This window comes from Cibotium barometz, chromosome 6, assembly GCF_041138505.1.
Source record: "Cibotium barometz isolate CiBa-2024 chromosome 6, ASM4113850v1, whole genome shotgun sequence".
In the NCBI taxonomy this organism is placed as follows: Eukaryota; Viridiplantae; Streptophyta; class Polypodiopsida; order Cyatheales; family Cibotiaceae; genus Cibotium; species Cibotium barometz.
The window spans coordinates 25630871-25656951 of record NC_141051.1 but is presented as its reverse complement, the minus strand read 5'-3'; the positions used below and the strand labels follow the sequence as shown (position 1 = coordinate 25656951).

The 26081-nt window shown below is 45.0% G+C and overlaps 1 protein-coding gene across 5 annotated transcripts in view; it reads right to left on the bottom strand.

Moving 5' to 3' along the window:
• Window positions 1-26081, bottom strand: part of LOC147637568 (uncharacterized) — an 86061-nt gene that overhangs the window by 52986 nt on the left and 6994 nt on the right. For 4 of the 5 annotated variants that reach the window (XM_086799368.1, XM_086799365.1, XM_086799364.1 and 1 more), the window contains exon 2: window positions 9744-9821. In XM_086799368.1, the coding sequence (XP_086655494.1) occupies window positions 9744-9821 (78 nt within the window). Of the gene's footprint in view, window positions 1-9743; window positions 9822-10983; window positions 11659-26081 lie in introns of those variants that run through there. The other variant, XM_086799366.1, reaches the window with a different exon arrangement.

Sequence of the window (26081 nt, the reverse complement as noted above, 5' to 3'; positions counted from 1 at the left end):
TGAGATAAATCCAAAGGTAACCTCAGGCCACGAATGCCTGTAGTACCGTCTCAAAGAAAACAAGACATTTTTACATACAAGGATACCCAATAAATTGCATGCTAGAAAAATTTTCCCATAACATCATTTATTTTATGTTAATGGTCCTTTAATCTTGAGCATAGTCTCATTCTCCAAAGAAGGATCCACATCCTGTGAGGCAGAGATGCATAAGGGTTGGGGTGCTCTAAGGGTGTGGGGGCAGGTACGGGGGTCCAACAAGCCTGCCATCTCTAACCACAACCCAACACTGTGTGGTCTGCTGGGGCACAGGGGCAATTGGAGTCTAGGCAAATGCACAAGGCATCTACTCAGTAAGACCATGCCGCCTCCTAGCATGGCCTCTCGATCTAGGACAATCTCTAGCAATGTGGCACTGTCGACGACAAATCCCACATTGGTCAAGTATGCCTGCAATCTCCATCCTCTGACGGAAATGAGAGCCGTCAGACCTCTGAAGCATGATATGATTGTCAATAATCGATGCATCAGCAACAAGCACAAAAAGCCGGGGTACACCATCAGAAGTGGTGGTGACAACAGCGGAAGTTGAGGTGGGAGAGCCCGCAAGGACCGGTACCTCTAAAACTTGCCCGAAGGATGCCCCTATGGCAGCTAAGAGCTTCCAATAAGACCGAAGAAGAGCAGGGAACCACAATGAGACCAGGCAATGAGACCAGGGTAAGGCGCTGATCCTCCACCAATGGATCAAAGCCCACTTGGTACTAAAAGAAGAAGATTTTCCTAGGGCCAAGAGGAAGGGTTGCCAGCCAACACTTGAGAAGTAGGTTCCATAGAAAGAAAGTCCACCTAGAAGAATCCTCAATCAAGCAGACGTGTATCCTAGAAGTGCACAATCAACTCCAAAGGGAGAGCTGCAAGAAGCCATTCATGGGCCTACGAGTGAGAGGGGTGGGAGCCATAAACCCTCGTGATAAGGGTGGTCTAGACCTCAATGTCAATGTCGTGTTGGAGAGAGGTGAGCTCCCCTTGCGAAAAATTGATGATTCTCCCGACCTATGGGGGTGAGGAACGATTGGTTATGGCGGAAGTCATAAGCCCAATCAAAGGTGGGCAGCCGACTTGAATTCGATTAGAAACAACTGCTGAAGGAAAAGCAAATGGCAGAGAGGGAAGCAGAGGAGCGGGCAGGAGGCAACGAAGGGTAGGAGGCGGCGGGGGTAACACACGAGCAAAGGAAGCGGGCATAAACGGGGGCAGGGGAGGAGGTGGGGGGCAAAGGCGGGGGCAACAGAGGCGGAGGCGAGGGGCAGCAGAGGCAGGGGCAGAGGTGGGCAGCAGAGGCGGAGGCAAGGGGCAGCAGAGGCAGAGGGAAGAGGCGGAGGTGGGGACATAGGAGGAGGCGGAGGCAGCAGAAGCGAGGCAAGGGCACAGGAGGATGCGGGGGTAGCAGAATCAAGGTGGGAGATAAAGGAGGGGGCAGCAACGTGGGCTCACTCTCGTCTCTGAGTACGCATCTCCTAGTCTTTTTTTTAGATGAAAGATTGTGAATTAAGGAAAAGTTAAAAATGACTAAACTCCATTGATACAAAAGACATTTTGAGATCGACTTTGGAACTCTTACAGGAGGAACTAGATATCTCATTTCTTCTGGCTATGTTTACATGCCAGACTTCCTATTAATCAATGAAGAGCTATCTTTGGTGCAGACCCATCTTGCCCTAGATGTTCGACAGCTTCTGAGACTGTACAATATTGTATTTGGGGCAACAAAGTTGCTTAGAGGATCTGGAACTCAATAGCTCAGCTTTTAGGCAGATTAAGGAGAGGCACTATCTACATTACTTGGGGCTCTATTTCCTGCCTTGCTCAGTCTTGTCACATGCATCCCACACTTGAATGTCACGTGGCCATATCTATACAGCAGGTGCAAGTCTTGGGGTGGTAACTGGCCCTTTGTGAGCCCTTGTCCAGGACAAGTCACCCGGGATTCGCTTTAGAGGGTCATGGTCAGGTGTGCATCTCCCACACACGAGGTCAATGCATGTCCCACACGTTTGTAACCCTCTGGAATGATGTAGAGGTGTACCGGGCATTTATTAGGCTTCCAGCCGGATGCAAACGCACTAGTTTAGGTCAAGAGATGGACTTTGTAGGAGTCCGTCTCATGGACAGCCATGGAAGGCCTATCCAAGAGCCACCAAGGCCTTAGGCCAGCCCTTAAGCACATGGGACAGCCTATGAGAAAATGGACTAGCATATTTTTGTCGGCACTATGTAAGCCATGGGCTGCCTAGAGCATAAATCATCTCATTATCTCTCCAAGTGCAGAAGTCTTAGGGCTAGAGGCAACCCAAGAAGGGGCCATGCAAGGCGGAAAGTGTAGATCAAGATATTGTCTTCAGGCTAAAAGCTATCTCAACTAGGGGAAGATATCCAAGTCAATTCAGTCCTAGTTATTTACAGCCAGCAGTCTGTCAATCTACTCATTCAATAAAGCAAATACACCATACATGGTGGGGGCCCTTCACAAGGTATTTGGGACCCAATCCTGTGTATTTGCAGCTTGCGCTGCCCCATAGAAGGAACAAAGACGACACCTAGAACACAAGCATTTCCTTGCAGCTCTCAATGCAAGGGTGTACCGGCGACTTGCTCAACTCATCTTCACGAGGTGGTGAATTTAAGTATAATGGTAAACTCGATCCCACACCTTTGTATTCTTGAATTCATCAGTTTGAAGCTTATTTTGTTGTAGGTAGAAAGTCAGACATGGAGAAAGTTGTGTTAGCTAGTTGCTACATTGAGGGTGAAGCTATATCTTGGTGGACTCATTTGGCCCATGCCAATTCCTAGTTTGGGGTTTCCACCTATGAATGGGACCAATTTGTCACCAATCTCATGAGAAGCAGTTTCTACCGCCTCATTATCTTGAGCTACTTGAGGATGAGTTCACGGGATTGTGCCGGAACGCGCAAATGGTCCTCCAATTTGCCAACAAAGTCACTCATCTGGCTTTACAGTTCAACAAAACAAAGGAGGAGAGGGCAATTCCTATATGGTTTAGACACACAAATCCAATGGGATGGGCAGATGTTTGAACTACCGACCTTCAAACAAGCACTAGTGCTCGTGAATAGTACTGAGATGAAGTACTACGATGGAAAGGCCAAGACTTTCCATCCCACAGCATCCAAGACAGTGCTTCCCGGTAACCAGGGCCAGAACCAAGCAGGGTATTTCCGAGGACAGAGCACAAGAGCCTCTGGCTCCAAGAACCCGACCAATGTGCCAAAACTTACTCCACACCAGAAAGCGCAGGCATACAAGATTGGTGGTAAGCTTAGTTCAGTGGCATAGAACCAATATAAAAAGTAGGGGCAATGCTTTTATTGTCATGCAATAGGGCATACTTCTAGGACATGCCCTAAGAAACCCCCTGCACAGACCACACCACCAGCTTCTATAGCTTAAGTGGTGAGCCAGGCTCCCACACAGACCCCTCAAGATGCCGCTAGTTCTTCAACTCCCAACCCCATGGTTAGCACCATTGTTGTTGGAAATAAGTGCACACTAGGTGTACTATTTCTCTAGTCTAGTTTCAGTTGAGTCTTTGTGTCTTGAGTCTAGTGCCATGTGGTACCTCTACATTTATCCCATAAGTGAGTCTACTCAATCTTGTACTTCTCACCTATAAATTGTAGGTGTCACATCAATAATCAATCAATCATGTGTCTTGTCTACACTCATCTCAAGGTAACTCTTTGTCTTTCATTTGTGTTCTTGTTTCATTTCTAGTTTGCTCTTGCTTTCATATTTTCTACATGGTATCAGAGCCATGGTTTTAGGGTTTCCCTGTTTTTCCTCTGAGCTTTCGCCATTCTCTCCAAGCTGTCCCACTCAATTCAGCGCAGCCCTGTGTTGCCCGCCATATCTTCAGGCCGCCGCTTAGCTGGGTGCTGCCCCCCCCTGCTCTTGGTAGTCGACCTGCTGCTGTAGCAACCCGCCGGCCTGAACTTGCTGTCCGCCCTGTTCAGGCTCATACAGCTCTATTGTTCTCTCTCTTGGAGCTGCTGCCCGTCATATTGGAACTGCTACAGCCCACTGTAGTGTTGCTGCTTTGGCTGCCTTCTTCATCGACTCAAGGGTGCGCATCATCTAGAAGAAGCTGCAGATCGACTTTCCTCCTAACGAGCTATTTGCTGCATTCAGTTCTGCCATCGCTTCCTCTTGAAGAGTCTACAAGGTACTGTGCATTGTCTCCTTCAGTTTGCTGGTCAGTCCTTTTCTTATCCTCATATCTGCAAACTGCTAGTTCCTCATGCTTCGATGGGCTGTCACATGCTATGGCCTTGACAAGTGGTGAGAGAGCCGGCTTCTAAAAACAGTTTGGATCTCTTCTCTCATTCATTTCTGCAATCTTGTAAGGGAATAGACACTGCCCTTGCATTTTAGCAAGAGGTAAGACCTTCCCACATGGCCTCTTCTACTCATTCTCTCATGTCTATCGACAAATTCAATGGGTCCAACTTTCATACTTGGCAAATCAAAATCAAGTGCCATCTTATGAAAGAAAGTCTTTGGGACGTTGTTCACCATGCTGCTCCCGAAGATTCCGACATTGAGCAAGTTATCACTTATGCTCCCACTGCCAAGAATGACAAAGCCTATGCTATCATCTTGCTCAGTCTTGGAGATGATTACATTCATCACATCTCCGACATACAGTCTGCTTCTCGAGCATGGATCACTTTGGATACCCTTTTTGGACCCCGCTCTAAAAACTCTAAGATTGCACTTATGATCTCATTCTTTGATCTATATATGCAGGAGGGAGCTACTATAGCCTCTCATGTCAATTATTTTCGCAGTCTTATGGTTCAGCTTGCATCAGTGAAGTCCCCCATCTCCGAAGATATTGCTATTGCTGTGCTTCTCAAAAGCTTACCTGACACCTATGCTACTCTTGTCACTACCTTCAAGTATCACAATAATCCTACTCTTGAAGGTATCATCAATGCTCTCCAAGAAGAGGAAAGAACAAAACAACAAAAGGTAACTGACACTGCATTTTTAGCAAAGAAAGGAGGTTCTAAGGTAAGAAAGCCTTGCACCCATTGTGGAAAAACTAATCATATGGAGAAGGACTGCTTCAAGGCTCATCCATGCACCATTTGTGGCCGTGATAATCACCGGGAGAAGGACTGCTACTCTAAAACCTCTACATCAGCCCCTGCATCTACCTCAGCCCATGTTGCTGAAGCATCTCAATCAGCAGATCTTGCTGTTCATTCCTCACATGATGAGGAGTGGGCTTTCTGATTACTTCACCTTTCTTGTCTACCACTTTGACCACCGATGATGTAGGTCAAGGGGTTTTAGTGTCTTACTCATTATGCTTTTTGACCTCTCTCTTGTCCCTACCCAAGAGGCAAAGATTGCCCTTGAGGAGGGGATGTCTTCAAGGTCCATCTGTTTGTCTACAGTCAGGTCTACAGTCAGTCTTCTGTCTATCTAGTCTTGTCTGTCTGTCTATTTGTCTATCAATCTGACTGTGTCTTGTTTTAGATCCACTCTTGTCCCTACCCTTGTGGACCCATATGAGGATATCACTTGAGGAGGGGTGTCTCAGGATCTTTTGTCTCTCATGTCTTGTCTCTCAGTCTATCAGTCTTTATGTCTGTCTTCTAGTCTTGTCCATCTTGTCTTCTAGCTTGTCTCTCAATCCTTGTCTAGTCTCTCTGTCTTGGTCTTATCTTTTGTCATAGTCTTGTCTTTTTGTTTTCCTCCTAGTGTCCACTTAAGGAGGGTGTTGGAAATAAGTGCACACTAGGTGTACTATTTCTCTAGTCTAGTTTCAGTTGAGTCTTTGTGTCTTGAGTCTAGTGCCATGTGGTACCTCTACATTTATCCCATAAGTGAGTCTACTCAATCTTGTACTTCTCACCTATAAATTGTAGGTGTCACATCAATAATCAATCAATCTTGTGTCTTGTCTACACTCATCTCAAGGTAACTCTTTGTCTTTCATTTGTGTTCTTGTTTCATTTCTAGTTTGCTCTTGCTTTCATATTTTCTACAATTGTCGGCTGGGAACTTGAAGATAAGCAAAAGGGCACCCATGACCCGGAGTATAAGTGCAATAAGTTGCTCAAGGAATTTGGCTACATAGGTGGCCAGAGAGTCGTCAACTTGTTTGACAATGGTGGTACAGAGGATGTGATGACGGAACACGCCACTTGGTGGGCCTATTTCCCACTGACTTCGGTAATTTAGAATGGGAATGCCACGAATATCAAGTTTGGGGCTCGTGGTGCTAATAGACATAATCTTAGGGCTTTGTTGGTTTCACAAGTTTCACCTAGACATTGACTCGGAATGGCACACTTTTCGGATTCTTCGGAATGTGTCCAAGGCTCCTGTTATCATTGAGTGTGAACCAAGAATTCCTAATTTGCCACATGCAAGCTAAAAGAGAAATGAGGAAAGATGCACATTATGCGGTGATCTATGTTCAGACCGCCCACTGTTAGCCCTGCATGACCAATTCCAAAAGATTTTCTTTCAGGACAATCGCCCTTCCAAGCTCCCCTCATCTAGACCGGAAGATCACAGAATTGAACTCCTCCTAGGCTCGGAACCACCGAGCAAGTTTCCATATCACCGCAACAAGGCTATAAAATCGGAGTTGGACCACCAACTACAAGAATTGTTGCAATCAAAATTCATACGTTCCAATGTATCTCGTTTTGCAGTGCTTATCGTTTTGTCAAGAAAAAAAGGATGGATCTTCCAGACTTTGTGTGGATTATCATGCTTTGAACAAGCTAACAATCAAGAGCAAGTTTCTAATGCCTCGGATTGATTACATCTTAGAGAGGTTGAATGAGCCAAGGTGTTTTCAAAGCTTGACGTGGAAAGTGGATACCATCAGGTATGGATTGTCGAAGGGGACATCCCAAAGACAACTTTCCGCACTGAACGGGCCCACTACGAGTTTGTGGTCATTCCCTTTGGTCTGACGAACGCCCCGGCAACATTCAACGACATGCTGATGCATGTGTTCAGGGACTTGATTGGAAAGTGTCTTCCATTTCTCGGATGACATATTGGTTTTTTCAGTTACAATGGAGTAACATCACATTGAGATTGAAAAAGCAATAAAGTTGCTCGAAAGCAAGGAGCTTTATGTCAATGAAAAGAAGTCAGAATTTTATCTGTTCAAGGTTCATTAGCTTGGATACATTATTAGTGCCAAAGACATCCGCCGGTCAGATCCTACCAAAGAGGCAAAAATCATGAATAAGGAGATTCCAGAAACAGCATACGATGTACGATCGTTTGTGGCAATTTGCCAAGCATATTCCACCCACATTGACAAGTTATCCGACCTCTTGGCAACTCTCACACATCTTCTCAAGGGTATCAAGACTCGTAGGCAACGCATCCACATGACTCCACGTGGACTACCAACTTTCAAGGACCTCAAGGTTACTTTAGTGTTTGCCTCATGGGATGATCCATTCCAAGTAATCACCGATGCGAGTGGCATCGCCATTGGAGTTGTGTTATAGTAGAAAGGTCATCTAGTTGCTTACATGTCTCGTAAGCTGATTCCTGCTGAGAGAAATTACTTGGTCTAAACTCCTTGTCATGATCCAGGCCTTGAAGTATTGGAAACATTTTCTATATGGGTGCAACTTTGAGATTCACACAAATCATTAGGCTTTGCGCTGGCTTCAAACAATGCCAAGTGCACAATGGAGTAACCGGCAACACCACTGGAACCAGTAAAAGATAGGTTGGCCAAAGCCCAAGAGACTTATTCTCAGCAAGCCAACAAGGATAGAAGGGATGTGAAATTCTCGGAAGGGGATTGGGTTTATCTCAAGATCATGAAAGAAAGGTTGAAGCAGGTGGGCAAGCGATGCCCAAAGTTGTCGTTTTGGAGTTTCGGACTTGTTCCCATTCTGAAGAGGATCAACGAGGTGTTCATGAAGTTGAAGCTACCTTATAGTTGGACCATGCATGAAATATTTCATGTTGCTTGGTTAAGGCACTTTGCCCGACCCCCTCCCACAAATGTCCAAGATGAACTAGAACCTAATATTGTCGACGAAGCCGAAGTGATGGTTCCAAAACAAATCCCTTTGCACCGCTTCAAGCATGGCTCCGGCCGTAAAGAACATCCTCACGAAGTTTTGGGACCGAGGGACACATGAAGTAATCTAACTTGACAAGAACTTCGAAGATTATCCAGCATAATTGATGGACTATTTGGAGGCTATGTAGCCTCCGTCAAGTTAAGCAAAAGGGGATGTCACATGCATCCCGCACTTGGATGCCACGTATGGCCATATCTATACAGCAGGTGCAAGTCTTAGAGTGGTAACCACCCCTTTGTGAGCCGTTATCTGGGACAAGTCAGCTAGGGATCCACTATAGAGGGTCATGGTATGGTGTGCCTGTCCTACACATGAGGTCGGTGCGTGCCCGCACGTCTATAACTCTCTGGAATGATGTAGAGGTGTACCGGGCATTTATTAGGCTTCCAGCCAGATGCACGGGCACCAGTTCAAAAGATGGAGTTTGTAGGAGTCCACCTCATGGACAGCCATGGAAGGCTTGTCCAAGTGCCACCAAGGCCTTAGGCCAGCCCTTAAGCACATGGGACAGCCTATGAGCAAACGAACTAGCATATTTTCTTCACTATATAAGAAATGGGCTGCCTAGAGACAAGCCAAGGGCTAGAGACAAGCCAAGAAGGGAACAAGCAAGGTGGAAAGTGTAGACTAAGGGATTATCTTCAGGCTGAAAGCTATCTCAGGCAAGGGAAGATATCCAAGTCAATTCAGTCCTGGTTATTTACAGCCAGCAGTCTATCAATCTACTAATTCAATAAATCAAATACACCATACGTGGTGGGGGCCCTTCACAAGGTATTTGGGACCCAACCCTCTGTATTTGTCTCTCCTCTCTCTATGCACTCTTATCTTCTCTACATTGTGCTATCAATCAAGAACCAAGAGCTGAAAGTATTTATCAAAGTATAGTCCTTTTTTTGTAAGCTTTTGCATGTTACAAGTCTAGACCACATATTTTCTTTGAGGGTGGAGATGATGACGCTGCCGTTATGATTGATAGAGGACTGGTCTAAAATTGCACACTACAGGATATTCCTCAGTCAGACTACACACCACCCTTGGGGAGGCTTGACACCACTCAGGAGATTATCACCAGCATTACATCCTAGCATATCTCACAAGCGATATACACAGAGGCAATTTGAAGGCATTCAGATCTATGGCACCCAGTGCATTTGTACACTTTGGAGAGCTATCATCCATGCTCTTATGGTCACTCGGGCTCATATACAAGGGCCGTCCAGATCAGCGCAAGCAAAGCGCACTATCTTCATGCAAGTGGGATCACGTGATCGTCTCATGGACTCTCACTGCACTTTCTTGGCATCACCCCGCCCCTGGTTGGCTGCAATTATCTTACACTCTATGATGAGGTTCTCCGGCTTTCAACCATGATTTTGTATTTGTTCTTTTTTACTAAATAGAAGTCTCTCCCCCCCCCCCCCCCCCCTCCTCCCGCCCCCAAAAAAAAAAAAAAACTAAACACCATGTTAAAGAAAAAGATTAGAATCCTTAATAACTTAAAAAGAATACGTTGCAAAATACACAACACCTGCATCATCCAAAACATTCCACAGCTTGCAGTTAAGCTCATCTTACCTCAGCTTTTCGCCCCTGGATATGCTGCAAGGATTGCTTCACCCTTTTAATAAGCTTGAGTCTGGCCTTTTCGTGTAACTGAAATCCAAAAGTTGCAATGTAAGTCAATTGATATTTCTCATTGCCCTTTATATCTAAAGGTTGCAACAGCATTTAAAAGAAAAAGAAATGGATTGACTTCCCAAACACAATGTCCCTAAATTTTCTAAGCATGGCTCCTCCACCTCTAGCTGCTCCAGTCTAAAGATCAATCAGGCTTGTAGGACTTTGTAAACAGCTTTATGAAATTTAACAAAGTATCAGTTCTTTCTTTTGTAAGAAAACTTCAATTAGCAGAAGCTCTTCAGCTAACAGCACACAGCGTCACCCTCTTTCTCCCCACCTCCCCACCCCTCCTTCCCCTTCCCCCTTTCCTTCCAGCCCATGTTTCATCTTCTGCAAACCACCCCCCCAAGACCTTTCGGGTTTGCTCCATGCCTACCCCTTCTCCTTCTCCTACTTGCACCCAGCCTCTCCTCAGCTTGCGCTTCTGCAGCACATTTCTTCCGAGGCCCCCCCACGTTCCTGCTGCCCCTGGCTACTCCTTCTCCTACTTCCTTCCACAGTGCCCCTTCCACCCCGCAGCCCTTCCCTACTTGCACACACCCCGCCCTACTGCTGCTGCGAGGGCAGTGCCCCCCTTTTGCAGCCCACTATGATGATGTAAGAAGTTTATTTTCTTTTAGTTTTTATGATCATGTTATCTAATGGAACTATTGCAACACCTTTTAGTCTGGCAGTCTTGTGATGGGGGACTTGGATGGCCACGGTGGGTGAATCGGTTGTCAGATATGACTGCTCCACCCTCATATTGCAATGTCCAAGAACTAACTAGCTCATGTATATACAGCCCCCATTATGAGGAGTAGCCATGGTTAAGCAGCCCAGGCATCCGCCACGCCCCTGTGTCCACATGGGATCATGGTCTAGAAGGCCACATGGCGGAGAGTGCCAGATGGTGGAGTGCAACTTAGATAGATTTGGCACATAATGGCCACGTGCTTGATTGGACCATTAAACTCATAATGATGTATACATGGGGTTCGTTGACTCTGCTTTTTTTTCCCAGAAAAAAGACTTTTATTAAGTGAAATAAAATCATACAAAGGGAGATCTCAAGCCAAAAGTTAGGGAGATCTCAACCAATCGGGGGCACTTTGCTGCCATAAAAGCCCCGTACAAGTGGAGGAGAAGAAGATACCATGGTTCCACTCTCTCATACATCTTCTGTATATTGTCTGTGCAGCTCTAGAAGATCCCTGTATGCAGGCCCACGTGACTCTCATTGGACCGATCACAGATACAGGTATCTGTACATCACATCTCAATATCCACCATCCAGACTAAATGGAATAGAAGGCATAGGCCTCTTCCTCCTTTGGTTTCGGAAATCCCATCACCTGAAGGGGCACGCCTGTCCCACAAAAAACCCCCAACCACAAGTAGTGGCACTCATCTAAGAATGTAACAGTAATCCAATGGTTAGGTATAGCCGCATCAATCTGTGCAATCCATCACTCTGAGATGCTGGGTAGATGCCTCTCTGATCATCTGGAAGTTTCTGCAATCTGTGTGACTAGGATATAAAAAACAATCATATTGCATGTTGGTTATGACCCGACATAACACTAAAGGTTCATATATGAAACACAATTCTTCAATAGAGCAAATATATGTCATCTTCTAATCCAGATATTAATCATGACATTTAAAGAGGCCATCATGGAGTCCATACTAAAACAAGCAAAGAAGCCTAGAAAATAAATTGGGTATCAATTTGTTTTCGTATTTTATAACACAACTTCCTCACTTTTTCAATGCCTTCCCCATGGAACAGATTATTTTTTTCCTGCAGCAACCTGTACGCTTTTTCTAGAATGCCAATCTCATAGATGAGCTTATTTGTGATGTTTAAAGAAGACCCTTGAACAGTACCTGCCAGGTCAGAAAGGATTGAATTTTGCATTAAACTGGGTTTATTTAAGCTCCATAAGTCTTTCTATTCAGGATTGATTTTTGTATTAAACTGGGTTTATTTAAGCCCCATAAGTCTTTCTATAAAAAATGCAATCATTTTTTATTAACATAAAACATTCAAGTCTTTTTTTCAATGTTCAGCTGATCTCTTGAATATGCAGAGGCTTCTGTATAATGCCAATATTAGAGAAATCAAACTGATATATGAGATCATGGCATCCACCACCGTCTGCCTATTCTAGTATCATGATTCTATGTAATGCATAAATACCCTGAATATGTTGGTTGAATATCTCGCATATAACAATAGCTCGCATCAAGGAGCCTTCTTGGATATCAGCTTCGGTTGTTGCTCTCTTCTCTTCTTCTTTTAGCCTCAAAATGTCACCATTGATTCTATTTACCTCTGCCTAAACAAACAGCTTACGTAAATGAATATCACATTTCATAAGCAGAATCACCTCATGTAATTTTGCTTGATTACGATTATCCAAATATGGTAAGAGCTGGCTATTTAATGCCATAGTCATAAGAAGCATGAAGACCTTGTCATATAAAAAAATAAAGAGTATTTCTCATGTGTCTACAGCTAAAAGTAGCCATGTTTTCTTACAACTACATGCTTAGTCATGACTTTTTCTATGCACCTTCAAGATAGGTTGATCAAACCAAAACATGTGATTCATATTAACGTCATTTCTCTCTTGGATGGTAGGAGAATTTTCCATCAATTCAGACGTCGAAAGATCTCATAGTAATCACTGCCTTTCTGGGTGGCTTCCCATTTTCTTCCTTAAATAGTTCATCATATTCTCTAGCACAATTAAAAACGTTTTCTTAAGTGCATAGCTTATTTTAACATGCTTTATTCTCGTAGTAGTCCAGCGGAAGAATCTTCATAAAGAACAACCATTCAGATTGTTGGTGAAAGGTAACAACTTCCCCTACCAACTGTCACTAGCCTGGACATTTCCTAGTATGAAAGGGGTCTGGTGGACTGTACGACGTCTAAATATTTGGATAGTACATGCTTTGTGAATGAGGGATTCTCCTGGAATACAAAGGATCACACTCCTTAAGTCTAGGAGGGTTGCTATTTTTGGACAAACCCGAATGGAAATTCCGTTCGCGTCATTATGTCTGTACGCTAGGAAAATAGGGGGACTTGCTAAAGCACCTTTGACAAAATGTCTACGAGTTGAGATATTTTTAGAGATGAAGTTTTGGGGGGAACCATCTCTTAAATTGGGACAGGTGGCAAGACAATGGATCAAAGTGAGACTGACACTTGTCACCTCAACTCTACACTTGTCATTTTTTACTTACCATTCTAGCTCATGGGAGCCCAAATTGGAGCCCTCTCTCTTCATTTAGAGGAGGCTCTCTTGTTGCAAATTAGCCTCTACCATGTTTGTTGCCCACATTCTCGTCAACTATTACTGGTGGAGAGTTACTACACTCCTTCACTCCTCTCTACAAAAGGTTTCTCTACTACTTTAGTCTCTTGATGGATGTACCAAGCTGTACCATCTTTGTACCTACTGTACCAAATTTTGTACTTGCTATACAACCGTTGTACCTGTTGTTTTGAGGATTGTACCTATGTACGAAATTTTGTACCTACTATACAACCATTGTACCTGCTGTTTTGAGGATTGTACCTACTGTACCAGATTCTCTGCCTACTATATAACCATTGTACCGGCTGTTTTGAGGACTATACCTACTGCTTTGAGGGCTGTACTTGCTGTTCCAGCCATTGTACATGCTGTCGTACAATCTATACCAGCCTTTTGTGCTTGTTGTACCACCTGGAAGTGAGGATGTACCGGCTGATTTGAAGGTCGCACCTGTTTCAGAGATGGTTTGAGGCAACTTGTCTTGGGACAGATTCAGAGAGTCCCTACCCTTAGACCTCATCGGGATTCCTATGGTATTACCTCTAACATTCAGAGGAGTTTCTGGCGGAGGCTGTGGCACTCTTACAGGAAGGCACTAATCTCCTCATTCTTTTGGATTTCACTACATGGTGGACTGGCCACCATCCAGTGGAGATCGGTTATTGGTGTTAGCCCAAATTGCCCGAGATGTGCAGGAGCTTCAGAGACAGTTTATCACTGCCTATGGGAATGTAGGGAAGCATAGAGGATTTGGACCGTGATAGCACACCTGTTTGGCAGGATTAGTAAGGATGCCTACTTATCTTTTGGTGCTATCATTTGGTTGACTTAGTCGGGCCCCTAGCTTAGGTATGAGGGGGACGACAGGACTCACATCATTTTGATCAAGCAAGGAGTTGCTCAGCGGGGTTGCCTTCAGAATTTGCCAGATTCAGGATACGCCCTGTTCCTGCATATGTACTAGCTGGAAGTATGTTTGGATTTGCGAGTATTTTCATATCTACACATGTATATTGGATTTCTTATGGATTACTTTGGGATGTGTATTGATGGCCTTATTGGCATTTGTACTATGATACTCTGGCAAGAGTCCCAATGATTGGGTGAGCCCCCAAAGCTTGTACAAAAGAAATACTCCTTGGTAATAAAATTACCCAAGGGGGGGATCGGCCCATTCCGGGCCCAATGTGGTGTCACATGTGCAAGCCCCATTTTTAGCATTGTAGATGTTTTTTCCAGATATTATTTTTATGCAAAGTGATGATGGATATGTTTTAAGGCTGTGGCCATGGCTTAAATGTTTAATTACATTATTGGTTAAGTGTTTGAGAAACCCTTCGGCCCACTTTCCGAGTTACACCAACCCTATGCCATCATAGAAAGGATCATTGGAGTTTGACCTTGATTACTCCTTAGATGGGCTTCATGTTGACAATGCAAAAGTTGATCTGATTTTGGAAGTGTGAAACTTCAAGTGTTTCAAGTGAATCTTTCATGGGCAGTCCTTCCAAGCAACTGTTGCCTGATCAACTAATCTGCAGCCATTGGTATCACCAAAAGAATGTCGTGCATTTTTACCTTTTGAAGCACATAGCAATGCAGGTTTTGACTCTGCAAACACCTTCTGCAGCATTAGATGATTCCATTAATGTTTTGCTAGTAGCTCTTGATGTTGCATGCCTCGTGATATAGTTTTTTACACATGTTGCAGCTGGTTTCTGTAATGATTGTGAGATGCCTCCATGAGGATTGAGCTCTTCCTCGAGGTGCTCTACACCTCCAAAAGAGCAAGCACTCCATCAAGTATGGCACAGTCAGTTGAAGAGGCTCAACAACTCATCGCTGACTTGGAGCAATTCTATGCACATTATTCCGTTGATAGTCAACGTACAAAAAAACAAAGCCATGCTGGGCAAGACCACAAAAGGACTTTCTCCCACTATTCTTTACCAAGGTCAATCAGTGGAAGTGATGGACACATTTAAATATTTTTGAATACAAGTCCCATCCAAATCAGAAATAGCAGCTAAAGGCTTCTTGGTCGAGGCTTCTTCCAGGTGGACTTTCATTCTTCAGAAGCTACTTCTCAGGCTTTGGCTAGCAGCCCCTTTCCTCTTGGTCCAAGGAAGATTTTCTTCTTTCAGTACCAAGTGGGCTTTGATCCAGTGGTGGAGGATCAGCGCCTTACCCCGGTCTCACTACGGTTCCCTGCTCTTCCTCGGTCCTATCGGAAGCTTTTAGCTTCCATAGGGGCATCCTTTGGCCAAGTTCTAGAGGTACCGATCCTCCCGAGCTCTCCCGCCTTAGCTTCCGCAGCCGTTACCGCCACTCTTGATGGTGTACCCCAGGTCCTTGTGCTTGTTCCTGATCCATCGATTACTAATGATCATGTTATGCTTCAAAGACCGGACGGATCTCATTTCCGCCAGAGGATGGAGATTGCAAGCAGACCTGCCCAGTGTCGGATTTGTCGTCGACAGGGTCACATTGCTAGAGATTGTCGCAGATCAAGGAGCCATGCTAGGAGGTGGCATGGTCCTGCCCATTAGAGGCCTTCTGTAGATGCCGAGACTCCAGCTGCTCCTTTGCCACAGTAGACACCACAACGTTGGGTTGTGGTTAGGGATGGCAGGCACCCTCGAAGCCCCGTACCTGCCCCTTCCCTGTGGAGCACCCTAACCCCTATGCAGCTCTTGCCTCACAGGATATTGATACTTTTTTGGAGGATGAGGCCTTGCAAGCACATGATCAGGATCTCTTACAGGCGGATGCTCCATTACAGTTACAAGATGATTGCACCCTTGAGGATGATGTTGCACATTCGCATTGTCATGGTACCTCTCCAGTTCTGAGGACTAGCCCTAGCTTTTCCCCGGAGTGGGAGAGAGAGGTAAGGTTTACATCGTCAGATTTTTCCTCCTTACCTATGCGAGACGTACTTCCGCCTCTAAAGGGGGTCCTTCGTCGACCACGAGATCTTGTCGTTCCTACTCTGAGTCTTTATGAGGATTGTCTCTTGGAACATTCAGGGTCTTGGGGGTTTTTTTCCGCGTCGACGGAAACAAATTGTAGAAACCCAGCTTCATTGTGCAGTCACAGGTGGACCTATGGATATATTGCTCTTGCAAGAGCATAAACTGGATGCTAGTCAGTGTGGGAGATCAGGCAAGCTTCTCTCGGGACACACCTTTTGGTCACCGGCTGTTGGTACCAAGGGTGGTGTTTGTATCTCTGTTTCAGCTTTGATCTTGCCTTGCATCATTGGACATGGTGTCATTTTGCCTGCGAGAGCGCAGTGGATCCTTCTTATGCAGGGTACTACACGCATTGGTATTCTCAACCTCTATGCTCCTAACCATAGAGGTGAGAGGATTGCCTTTTGGAAATCTCTCACTACATTGATGCCTCTTGCTGACCATTGGATTATTGGTGGGGATTTTAGCATGGTTGAGTGCCAACGGATAAAAGAGGTGGACATGAGGGCCTTGTGCATCCTCTTGAAAGAGCGTCTTGGGAGAGATTTATACTCTCCATTCATTGTAGAGATTGTTGGCATGAGGATGACATTTTGAGGAGTCCATCCACTCTTCTTTATTCATGGTCTAACAGGAGAAGAGATGTAGGATGTATCTATGCACGGTTAGACAGATTTTATGTGGATGATTGGGTGCTTGACAGAGGTGGACATACTTTGATTGCTACACGCACCTCCAAATTGGATCATTGCCCAGTGGTTTTATGTATCAGAGATCCGAATTGCCATTGATCAGCACCCCATGTACGCATCCCTAATCATTTGTTTTCAGATGCAGAACTATCGTGTCGTATGCTTGATATTTGGAGATCTCATGACTTCCTACAAGCCTCTCAAAGCCTAGCCTCTGCTCTCTGTGATATTAGTGACTTTTATCACACATGTGCCTTGTCTAAGAGACAAGAGGCCTTGGACTTAGAAAGGGCTATTAGACTTAGATTGGCTGCCTTGCAGAAAGAGCACAAGAAACATCTTCATGCTCAATGGGTTGCCGATTCTTTATGTACTGTTAGAGCATAACTTCATCACTCTCTTAAGCAGCGCGCGGAGTACCGTTTCCATGCCCAGGAATCCTTTTGGACACAGATGGGTGGCAGATGTAACAAACATTTCTTTGCTTCTCACGGCCCATCTCATGCCAGAGATAGTGTCAGGCAGTTGTAGGATTCACATGGCACTCTTCACTCGCATCCTCTTATGGTTAGACAGATTGCCACCAATTTCTATTGCCACCTTCTTAGTGCTGAGCCGCATTCTGATCTGAGACATAGGGCACAGAGGAAGGTTTGGAATGCATTGCCACATTTGATCACCGAGGAGATGTGTGCCGCTCTGGATGCCCCATTTTCTATGCAGGAGTTCAGTCATGCTCTTCATGCCTTACCTCATGGTAAGTGTCTAGGGGAGGACGGCCTCTCCCTTGTTTTTTTCACTACTTTTTGGGATGAGATTGGGGCTGAGATAAGATCGGCTTTGTAGGAGATGTGGGACACAGGTTCTATGCCTTCTTCTCTCACTGAGGGGCTTATTTATCTTATTCCTAAGAGCGGGGATAAGACATTGATTGGCCAATGGAGACCTATCACCTTACTTGGGACTGCCTATAAGATTCTTGTTAAGGCAGTGAGCCTCAGGTTGCAGCCAATTTTGCAGGATGTTATTCATGATACCTAGAATGGATTCTTACATGGCAGGTGAAACTCACGGGGGTGCCCAAGGGACTAGGGCCTCTGACACACTTGTTGATACCATCAATGCATATTAAAACATTTAAATATGGCCACAGCCTTAACATATATCCATCATCATCACTTTGCATGAAACATAAAAGCTAGACAAAACATCCACAAATGCTGAAAATGGAGCTTGCACGTGTGACACCGCATAGAGGCCGGAATGGGCCGACCCCCCCCTTGGAGTATTTTATTACCCAAGGAGAATAATATCATGTACAAGCTTTGAGGGCCTTACTCTCCCCACGGGAGATGCCGGATTGTCCATATACAAATGCCATAACACAGCCCAACACAAGGCAACTGAGCCGGAACATAGGCTGTAGAAATGCCGAGCCAACAACATAATCCATATACCTCCATGTGGGTACTGATTCTTCCCCAAAAACCACGGGTCTTCATGCAATAGAGCTGGTACAGCAAGTACAACTCTCCATTCAGCCGGTACAGTAGGTACAGTGGTTGGTACAGCCGGTACAGTGGCTAGTATAGCAAGTACAGAAGCTGGTACAGCCGGTACAAGGGCTGGTACAACAAGTACAATGGCTAGAAATCATAATAAATGATTAAATACCCTTGCCTTCAGTATTTCTTCGCGATGGAAGCCTCCAAAACAGTCCCCAACTGCCGGTATTCTTCATGGGCAGCCTTCAAGAGAGAGAAAGAGAGTAGCCATCATTAGGGCAGCCTGTAACGGTGGTAAAGGCTAGTGTGCAGCAAGAGAGCCTCTCTTAATGAAGAGAGAGGGCTCCAATTTATAGATTTGGGCCTCCCATGAGCTAAAATGGCAAGAGAAGGCTACAATGACAAGTGGAGAGCCACACAAAAGCTAAAGTGACAAGTGTGAGGCCACTTGTCTCACTTTGATCCATTTTCTAACAAGTGTTAGGCCACTTGTCTCACTTTGGTCCACTTTTCCCAATCTAAGAGATGGGTCCTTCCATAAACTTTATCTCTAAAAATATCCCAACTGGTAGACATTCTGTCATAGGCACTTTGCCAACTTTTGGTATCTGCTCAATTCCAGATGTAATGACGCGAACAAAATTTCCATCAAAGTCGGGCCAAAAATAGCAACTCCTAAATTTTAGAAGTGTGGTCCTTTGTATTCTAGGATAATCCCCCATTCCCAAAGCTTGTACTTTCCAAATATTTAGACATCCTGAGTCCACCAGACCCCTTTCATACTAGGAAATGTCGAGGCTGGTGACAGCAGGAGCATCTTTGATAACATTTTCTCGTTTTGGGAGGCCGTCGAATGGGCTAAAGCGAGCAATCAACCCTTAGCCATTTTGCTCTTGGATTTTAAGAAGGCCTATGATAGAGTGGATTGGGACTTCCTTGAGGGTACTCTTAGTCATATGCACTTCTCTCAGAGATGGATCAAGGGAGTTTCATGCATGTATTGTGATGCCCACAGTAGAGTTCTTGCTTGCGGTGATAGAGGAGAGCGGTTTCAGATTTCTCGCTCAGTACGACAGGGCTGCCCATTAGCCCCTTTATTATATATCATAGTTACAGAGGCCATGAGCATCTTTCTCCGCTCCATTGCTGGTATTTCAGGATTGAGGCTGCCTCTTCGTAGTCATAAGGAGTTGGTTGACTCTGAGTTAGCTGATGACACAGCCCTGTTTTTGGAGGCTTCACATATATGCTTATGTTCCTTCCGGGTAGCACTAGAGGAGTTCTTGTTGGTGCTTCTCTTGTGCGTGCATTGGCCAATTGCGGAGATTGATCCGCAATTTTCTCTGGTCGGGCTTGGATGGCACCTCAGACACTTGTGCCAGGGTAGGTTGGCTCACAGTTATTTAGCCCAAAAGAGAGGGGGGCTTGCTTTGCAAACTTGTGGTCAAAGGTTTCCTACCAGGCACTGAGCCTTGGAAGGATTTTTTCTTGTCTCAAATTTCTAGATGTACACCCAGGGTCGGAAGAGACTGGATGCCCAACACACGTTTTTTGTTCACAAAGGCTGATATTAGGGCACCATCTTCCCCTCTTATTGCAGCCATTGTCACAGCATGGAGAAGCATGAGATATTTTTTGCGACAAAGGCTTCCTAGGTCTTTGGACGAGGCTCCGACAACCTATTATGTGGAACGAGTTCATTAGGGATGAGGCTGCGACTTGGTGCATCTCGTTATATGCAATGGTCAGGATGGGAGAGATGCGCATACATAGTTCTTGCTTGGAAGACCTTTAAGAGTCTTCCAAGGGATCGGAGAGTTACATCCACTCGGCATCTTAAGGGCTCTCGCATTCGTATTGATCAGATTGATGAAGCTATTCTGCATGAGTGGCTTTCTGGGACCTTTCACGGAGACTATCATCCGAGTTAGCTGGGAGTTTTTTCGAGGATAGGCATACCTCTGCAGGTCATTGCTCTGCTAGGCCAGGAGGATACAGATTTCCTCATTTATTCTATCATGCCTGGTGGGAGATTGAGGAGATGTAGTATGGAGGAGATTATACCAAATACTAGGCTTAGTCCAGTGAGGATTGTTGGTCGCTCGGGTAAGCACTAGTTCATTGACCCTTCTCCTCAGACAGTGACTCATGGCTCTTGGTGTTTGTGGTTATATGGTGGCAATCCTATCAGATATCTTCAGTGGGATCCACGAGAGTGGGAGTGAATTGATGCCTTCGATCCTTTGAAAAGCCTTCCTTTTTTTAGTTTCACTGTTCGGAATGCCAGGCTTCTCCTCACTCGACAGATGCATAGGATCCCTACTCTCAGGCCTCATTGGGAGAGCTATGATATTTCTCCAGTGATACAGCGCAGATATTGGCATAGACTTTGGTACTCATCCAGAAGGAGCCAGATCTCTCATTTCTTTTGGTTATTCTTACATGGTGTCTCCCCACCAATCAGTGGAGATCAGTTTTCGGTGTAGCACCTTCCTGTCCTAGATGTGCAGCAGATTCTGAGTCCGTACAACATTGTCTATGGGGATGCAGCATTGCATAGCAGATTTGGGGTCCTGTAGCCCAACTTATGGGTAAATTGAGTGGCCGAGCCATGTATGTGACTTGGGGGGCAGTTGCTTGGCTCTCCCAGTCCGCCGATTCGCAACTTTTTTATGAGGGAAGTGGTACAGATTCTGCTTTTTTCATTCGTAGAGGTATTGCCCAGCATGGTTTATTGCAGGATGTTCCTCACTATGATTATACACCCCCTAGACAGAGGATTGACACCAGTTGGGAGATTATTGCCAGTATTACAGCATGGCAGATCTGGAGAGCACACTCTTATGGCTACTTGGGCTCGCATCAGGGGCCCTCTCATTCTGCGCAGGCAAAGCGTGTGATATTTATGCGGGAATGGGACCATGGCATCTTCTTTTCCTCTACTACCACAAGTCTTACATGGCATCATGATGCTCCTCAGTGGTTGAAATCACCTTACATATTGGGGTGATTCTATTCTCTTCCGGCTTATAGCTGTGATTGTTGTATGTTTTTCTCATACTTAATAGAAGTCTCTTTCTGAAAGAAAAAAAAGAGAAAAAGAAATAGCAGCTAAAGGCAGTCCCAATCCACTCTATCATAGGCTTTCTCAAAAGATGGCCAAGGGCTGATTACTTGCCTTGGCCCACTCTATTGCCTCTGAAAAGGAAAAGATGTTATCAAAGATGCTCCTTCCTTGGGAAAATCCATTATCCGTGTCATGAATGACCATCTGTAAACAGTGGTTGCATTCTCATGCTCACTGCCTTTGGAAGAATTTTGTATGGAGTCCCAAGCAATGTGATAGACCTCCACTGGGCAATGTTAGTCTTATCACCACCCTTAGGGATGAGGTGGATAAGATCCCCACTAAGAAAAGCAGGCATAGAGCTTATGTTCCACATATCCTATAATGCCACAGTGATCTCATCCCCAATGTCATCCCAAAAACTTATGAAAAATGTGGGGGAGAGGGCATCATCCCCAGGACATTTACCATGTGGTAAACCCTGAATCTCATGTCTAAGCTCATATGCCAAAAAAGGGGCATCAAGTAATGCACACATGTCATCCGAAATCAGCTTAGGCAGGGACTCGCAAACCTTCTATTGTGACCTACCATTTGAGGGGAGTGAGCCTCTGCAAGCGGGAGTAAGGCAATGCTCCTGACCCTGTCAGCCTGTGAGTGGGGCACTCCCTATGCTGCAGCTGAATATGCATTCCCTGTTATGGGAAGAGGCTGTGAGCAGCAAAGAAATGCCTGTTACATCTACCTTCCATCTAAATCTAGAATGAATCCTGTGCATGATAACAAAACTATGCGCAGTGCCCAAAAGAGTCCTACAACTCAACCCTAACAAAGCATAATGCATCTGAGATCCACTGGCATCAGGGTGTTTCTCAAGTTCCCTCTGCAAAGCACACAATCTACAACTAATGGCTCTCTCTCTATCCAAGATCTCTTGCCTCTTGGCTAGGGCCACACTGTGATAAAGATCAATGACACTACCCTTGACCACATCTTCACCCTCCGTGCCATCATCGAGGAGGGTAGAGCACGACATCAGAGGTTTATTGCTACTTTGTGGATTTCCACAAAGCTTTTGATATTGTACCCCAAGCCCACCACCTACAACGTCTACAGGAGATAGGAGTCCCATCTGACATGGTTTGGAGCTTCATCACCCTATATGACTCTGTCACTGTACGAGTGAGAGCCCCAGGAGGTACATCACAAGAGATTTCCATCAGTATTGGGGTGAAACAAGGCTGCCCTCTATTACCCACTCTTTTTGGCCTCTACATTGATGAGATCTAGAGCTTCATTGACAGATTAGGTGGGGCTGTGGTCCCACACTAGAAGGCATATTGATCCCCCTACTACTTCATGCAGATGACATCGTCCTCCTTTCAGATTTAGTCGAGGGGCTTCATAGAGATTTGGATGCCTTACAAGACTTTTGCACTCAGTGCGACCTCACAGTTAACCTTGGTAAAACCAAGGTAATGGTCTTCAATACCTCCCGCCCCTTCACATCCAAATTGAGCTTCACATATAGAGGTATGTCTACCTTGGTGTCACTTTCAGTGGCCCATGCTTCCGCAGCACATGCCAAAGTGACATGGGGATATGCAACCTTGAGCTTACGTGAGCAGCAGAAGTGCTTCCAAGCACATTTCTAGGAGCCTAGGATGAAGGGTTTGTCTTTTTGACACCACCCTCATCACACTAACCTTGATGTATGGAAAACCTTCTAGGGACCGAATTTATCCAATGAGGCTTGGCAATGAGTTGAGAGGCCCCAAGTCATGATGTTCTCCCATATGATCCGCAGTAAACCATCGGCACCACACTAGATTATCCACGCGGAGTTTGTTGTAGCCCCGACGGTAGTGGATGCACTCTTCCAGATAACGTACCTCCATCGGATCAGTCACATGGATCCACAAAGGTACCCGAGGCTTGCCCTTGAGTCCTAGAGACAGCTAGCACTAGAGGGCCACATTGGAGTGTGGTATGCTCGAGTTTCCACTTGGTTCTCAAGATATGGGCTCCGCATGGACAGCCTCCCACCCCTTCAATACAGCTTGGACTCCCCTTTTCTCCAGCTCTCTCATGAGGACACCAACCGGATTGTCCAGTTAGATCTTCTCAACCTCTACACCCACTACACATGGATCACACCTTCGGAGCTCCCACCAAAGATGCACTCCTACAGAGACCGCTTCCTCGCACTTACTGAGGATGGATTCATCCAACACCCAAGCTACTTGAGTGTTCACATGTGGATTGGGATTGACCAGATACGGGTTTCATCCCACCACCTCAGAGTGGAGACAAAAAGAGTTGAGCGCCTCTTCAAAGCCGGGAAGCTCATATAGAGACCCAAGGAGGAGAGGATCTAGCGATTATGCCACACAGAGGTTAAGATAGAGGAGCATTACATATGTCACTGCCCAGTATACTATGAGATCCACGGGAGGCTTCATTGTCAGTTCCATGACAGATTTGGCCCACTCTCAAGGATCATTGAATTATTTTTCCTCTTCTACTTTTCTTTTTGCTTCTTCATCTTTTCTTCTTTGTTCTTCTCATCGGTCTTCATCTTTTCTTCTTTGTTCCTCCATCTGTAGGACCTGTGCCAGATCTGAGATGCCTTCTTTGGGGCCTGGGCTTCTCTTTTTCGGCGCGGCAAGCTACATCTTCAGAGAATTTATTTGCTCCATCATTATTCTTAGGAGCTCTTCTGTGCTTGGCGGAAGCGTTTTTTCTGTTTGGAATCTTTATGTGTAACTATTTGACCCTCCTAGCTCTTGATGAAACCCATGCCCGGACATCAGATAGGTGGAAGAAGACATGGGGACGGGGTCCATAAGATTTGATTACGAAAAAGCACCATTCTTGGTCAAAAAAGCAAGCAAAAGCAAAAAGTCAAACACGGTTGACCACGAGCCAAGGGCACCATTGGAAAGAGGAGACTAAGCCGGACCAAAAAGCTAAAAGGCACTTTCTTGAAAAGCAAGGCCTTAAAAAGTTGAGTAATATTTTATTAATAAAAGACAAAAAAGCAAAGCACCAAAAGTTGAGTAATATTTTATTAATAAAAGTAAAAAGAGCAAAAGCAAAGGCAAAAACGAAAAAGCAAAGCCCTTTTGAAGTATAAAAAGGCTTGAGCCTCTCTTGTAGCATCATGAAGGAGATCGTGGAGTGGGTGTGGGCATCATTATGATTATAGAGAGCTGCTTCTTCGCCATCAACACCTTCTCCAACTTGCTTTTCAGACGTACAGTCAGCCCTAGACTTGTATGGGCATATGCATGGGCGATATGGATGCGCATACGGAGCTGTATAGACAGAAATTTCAGAAACCCTAAAAATTTCCAAAACCCTGAAATTCTTCAAAAACCCTAAAACCTACTTTTTGGATGTTTTTATTGCTCAAAAACCATTAAAGCAAGTTTTATATCAGTTTTCTTGCCAGAAAGAGCTTTTCCATGGTTTTCTTCATCGACAAAGTTGTAGGAGTTGTGGAGATTACTCATGGGAACTTGGACTGCTTGAACTTCGATATGGAACATAGAGCTTGGACATGGAGCATAGACATGGAGAACTTGGACATAGAGCTTGGACATGGAACTTGGACATGAACATGGAACTTAGACATATAGCTTGGACATGGATCCAGACTTGGACTTGATCTGGACTTGGTTTTGGATTTGATTTGGACTTGGATTCATTGGATTTGGATTTGGATATTGGATTTGGTACTAGCTCGGTGAGGGATACTTTTGGGTCATCCCCATGGTGTGCATGGCATCAGAGATCTCGTACCTCGACATCGACATCGACATCGACTTGGATATCCGACATCGGCATATCTGTCTATTTCGTATTCATTGATTGTATTGATCCTGGCCAACATGCCCGTGGATTGTTCCTGAATAAATTCCTGAAAGGGGGCGGGGCCTGTTCCCCGCTCAATGTGGTGTACTGTGCAAGATCCCTATTCCCTTCTCTATCTCCCCTCTCTCTCTATATCTTTATCTCTTGGACATGTGGTTGAGTCTATCATGGCACGCCCTGCTAGGCTTACAGTGGTATCAGAGCAGGATTTCTTTTGAAGAAACTTTCTTGGGGTGACACAGCCATGTCAAGAGCAGAGGGAGACCAAGGGCCTCATGAAGAGAACAACCATGAGGTTGATACAGAAATTCTTGTTAGGAACCAAGGTCATCAGAAGAGTACCATGACTTTCAGTAGTTCAGACAGTTTCTCCAAGATGAAATTCCTAGCTTGGAGAGCTAGGAAGGAAAAAGACCAAAGAAGGGCTAGTTATTTGACCTAATTTCATTTTCAAATTATGCATACCCATGGTAAAGACAACAAAGTAGCAGATGCTCTATCTCAAAGACCCTTGATCCATGAGGTTTCTATGGGTTACCATATGGATTTCACTTTGAAGAAGGATCTTTATGCTACCAAAGAGGAACAGATTACCGAATAAAGATTTGGTGACTTCTTATGTCATCAAGAAGGGTTTTTCTTATGATGCAAACCCGCTTATGTGAGACAAAGGATTTTGAGGCCAAAGTGACTACAACTCAAGCTTTGGAAAGCAACTGGCCTAGCAGAAAATAGACATTGAACTATATGTTCGAGAATGTTTGGTTTTGTCAGATGATCAAGTTTGATCGACAAAAGCTATCAGGA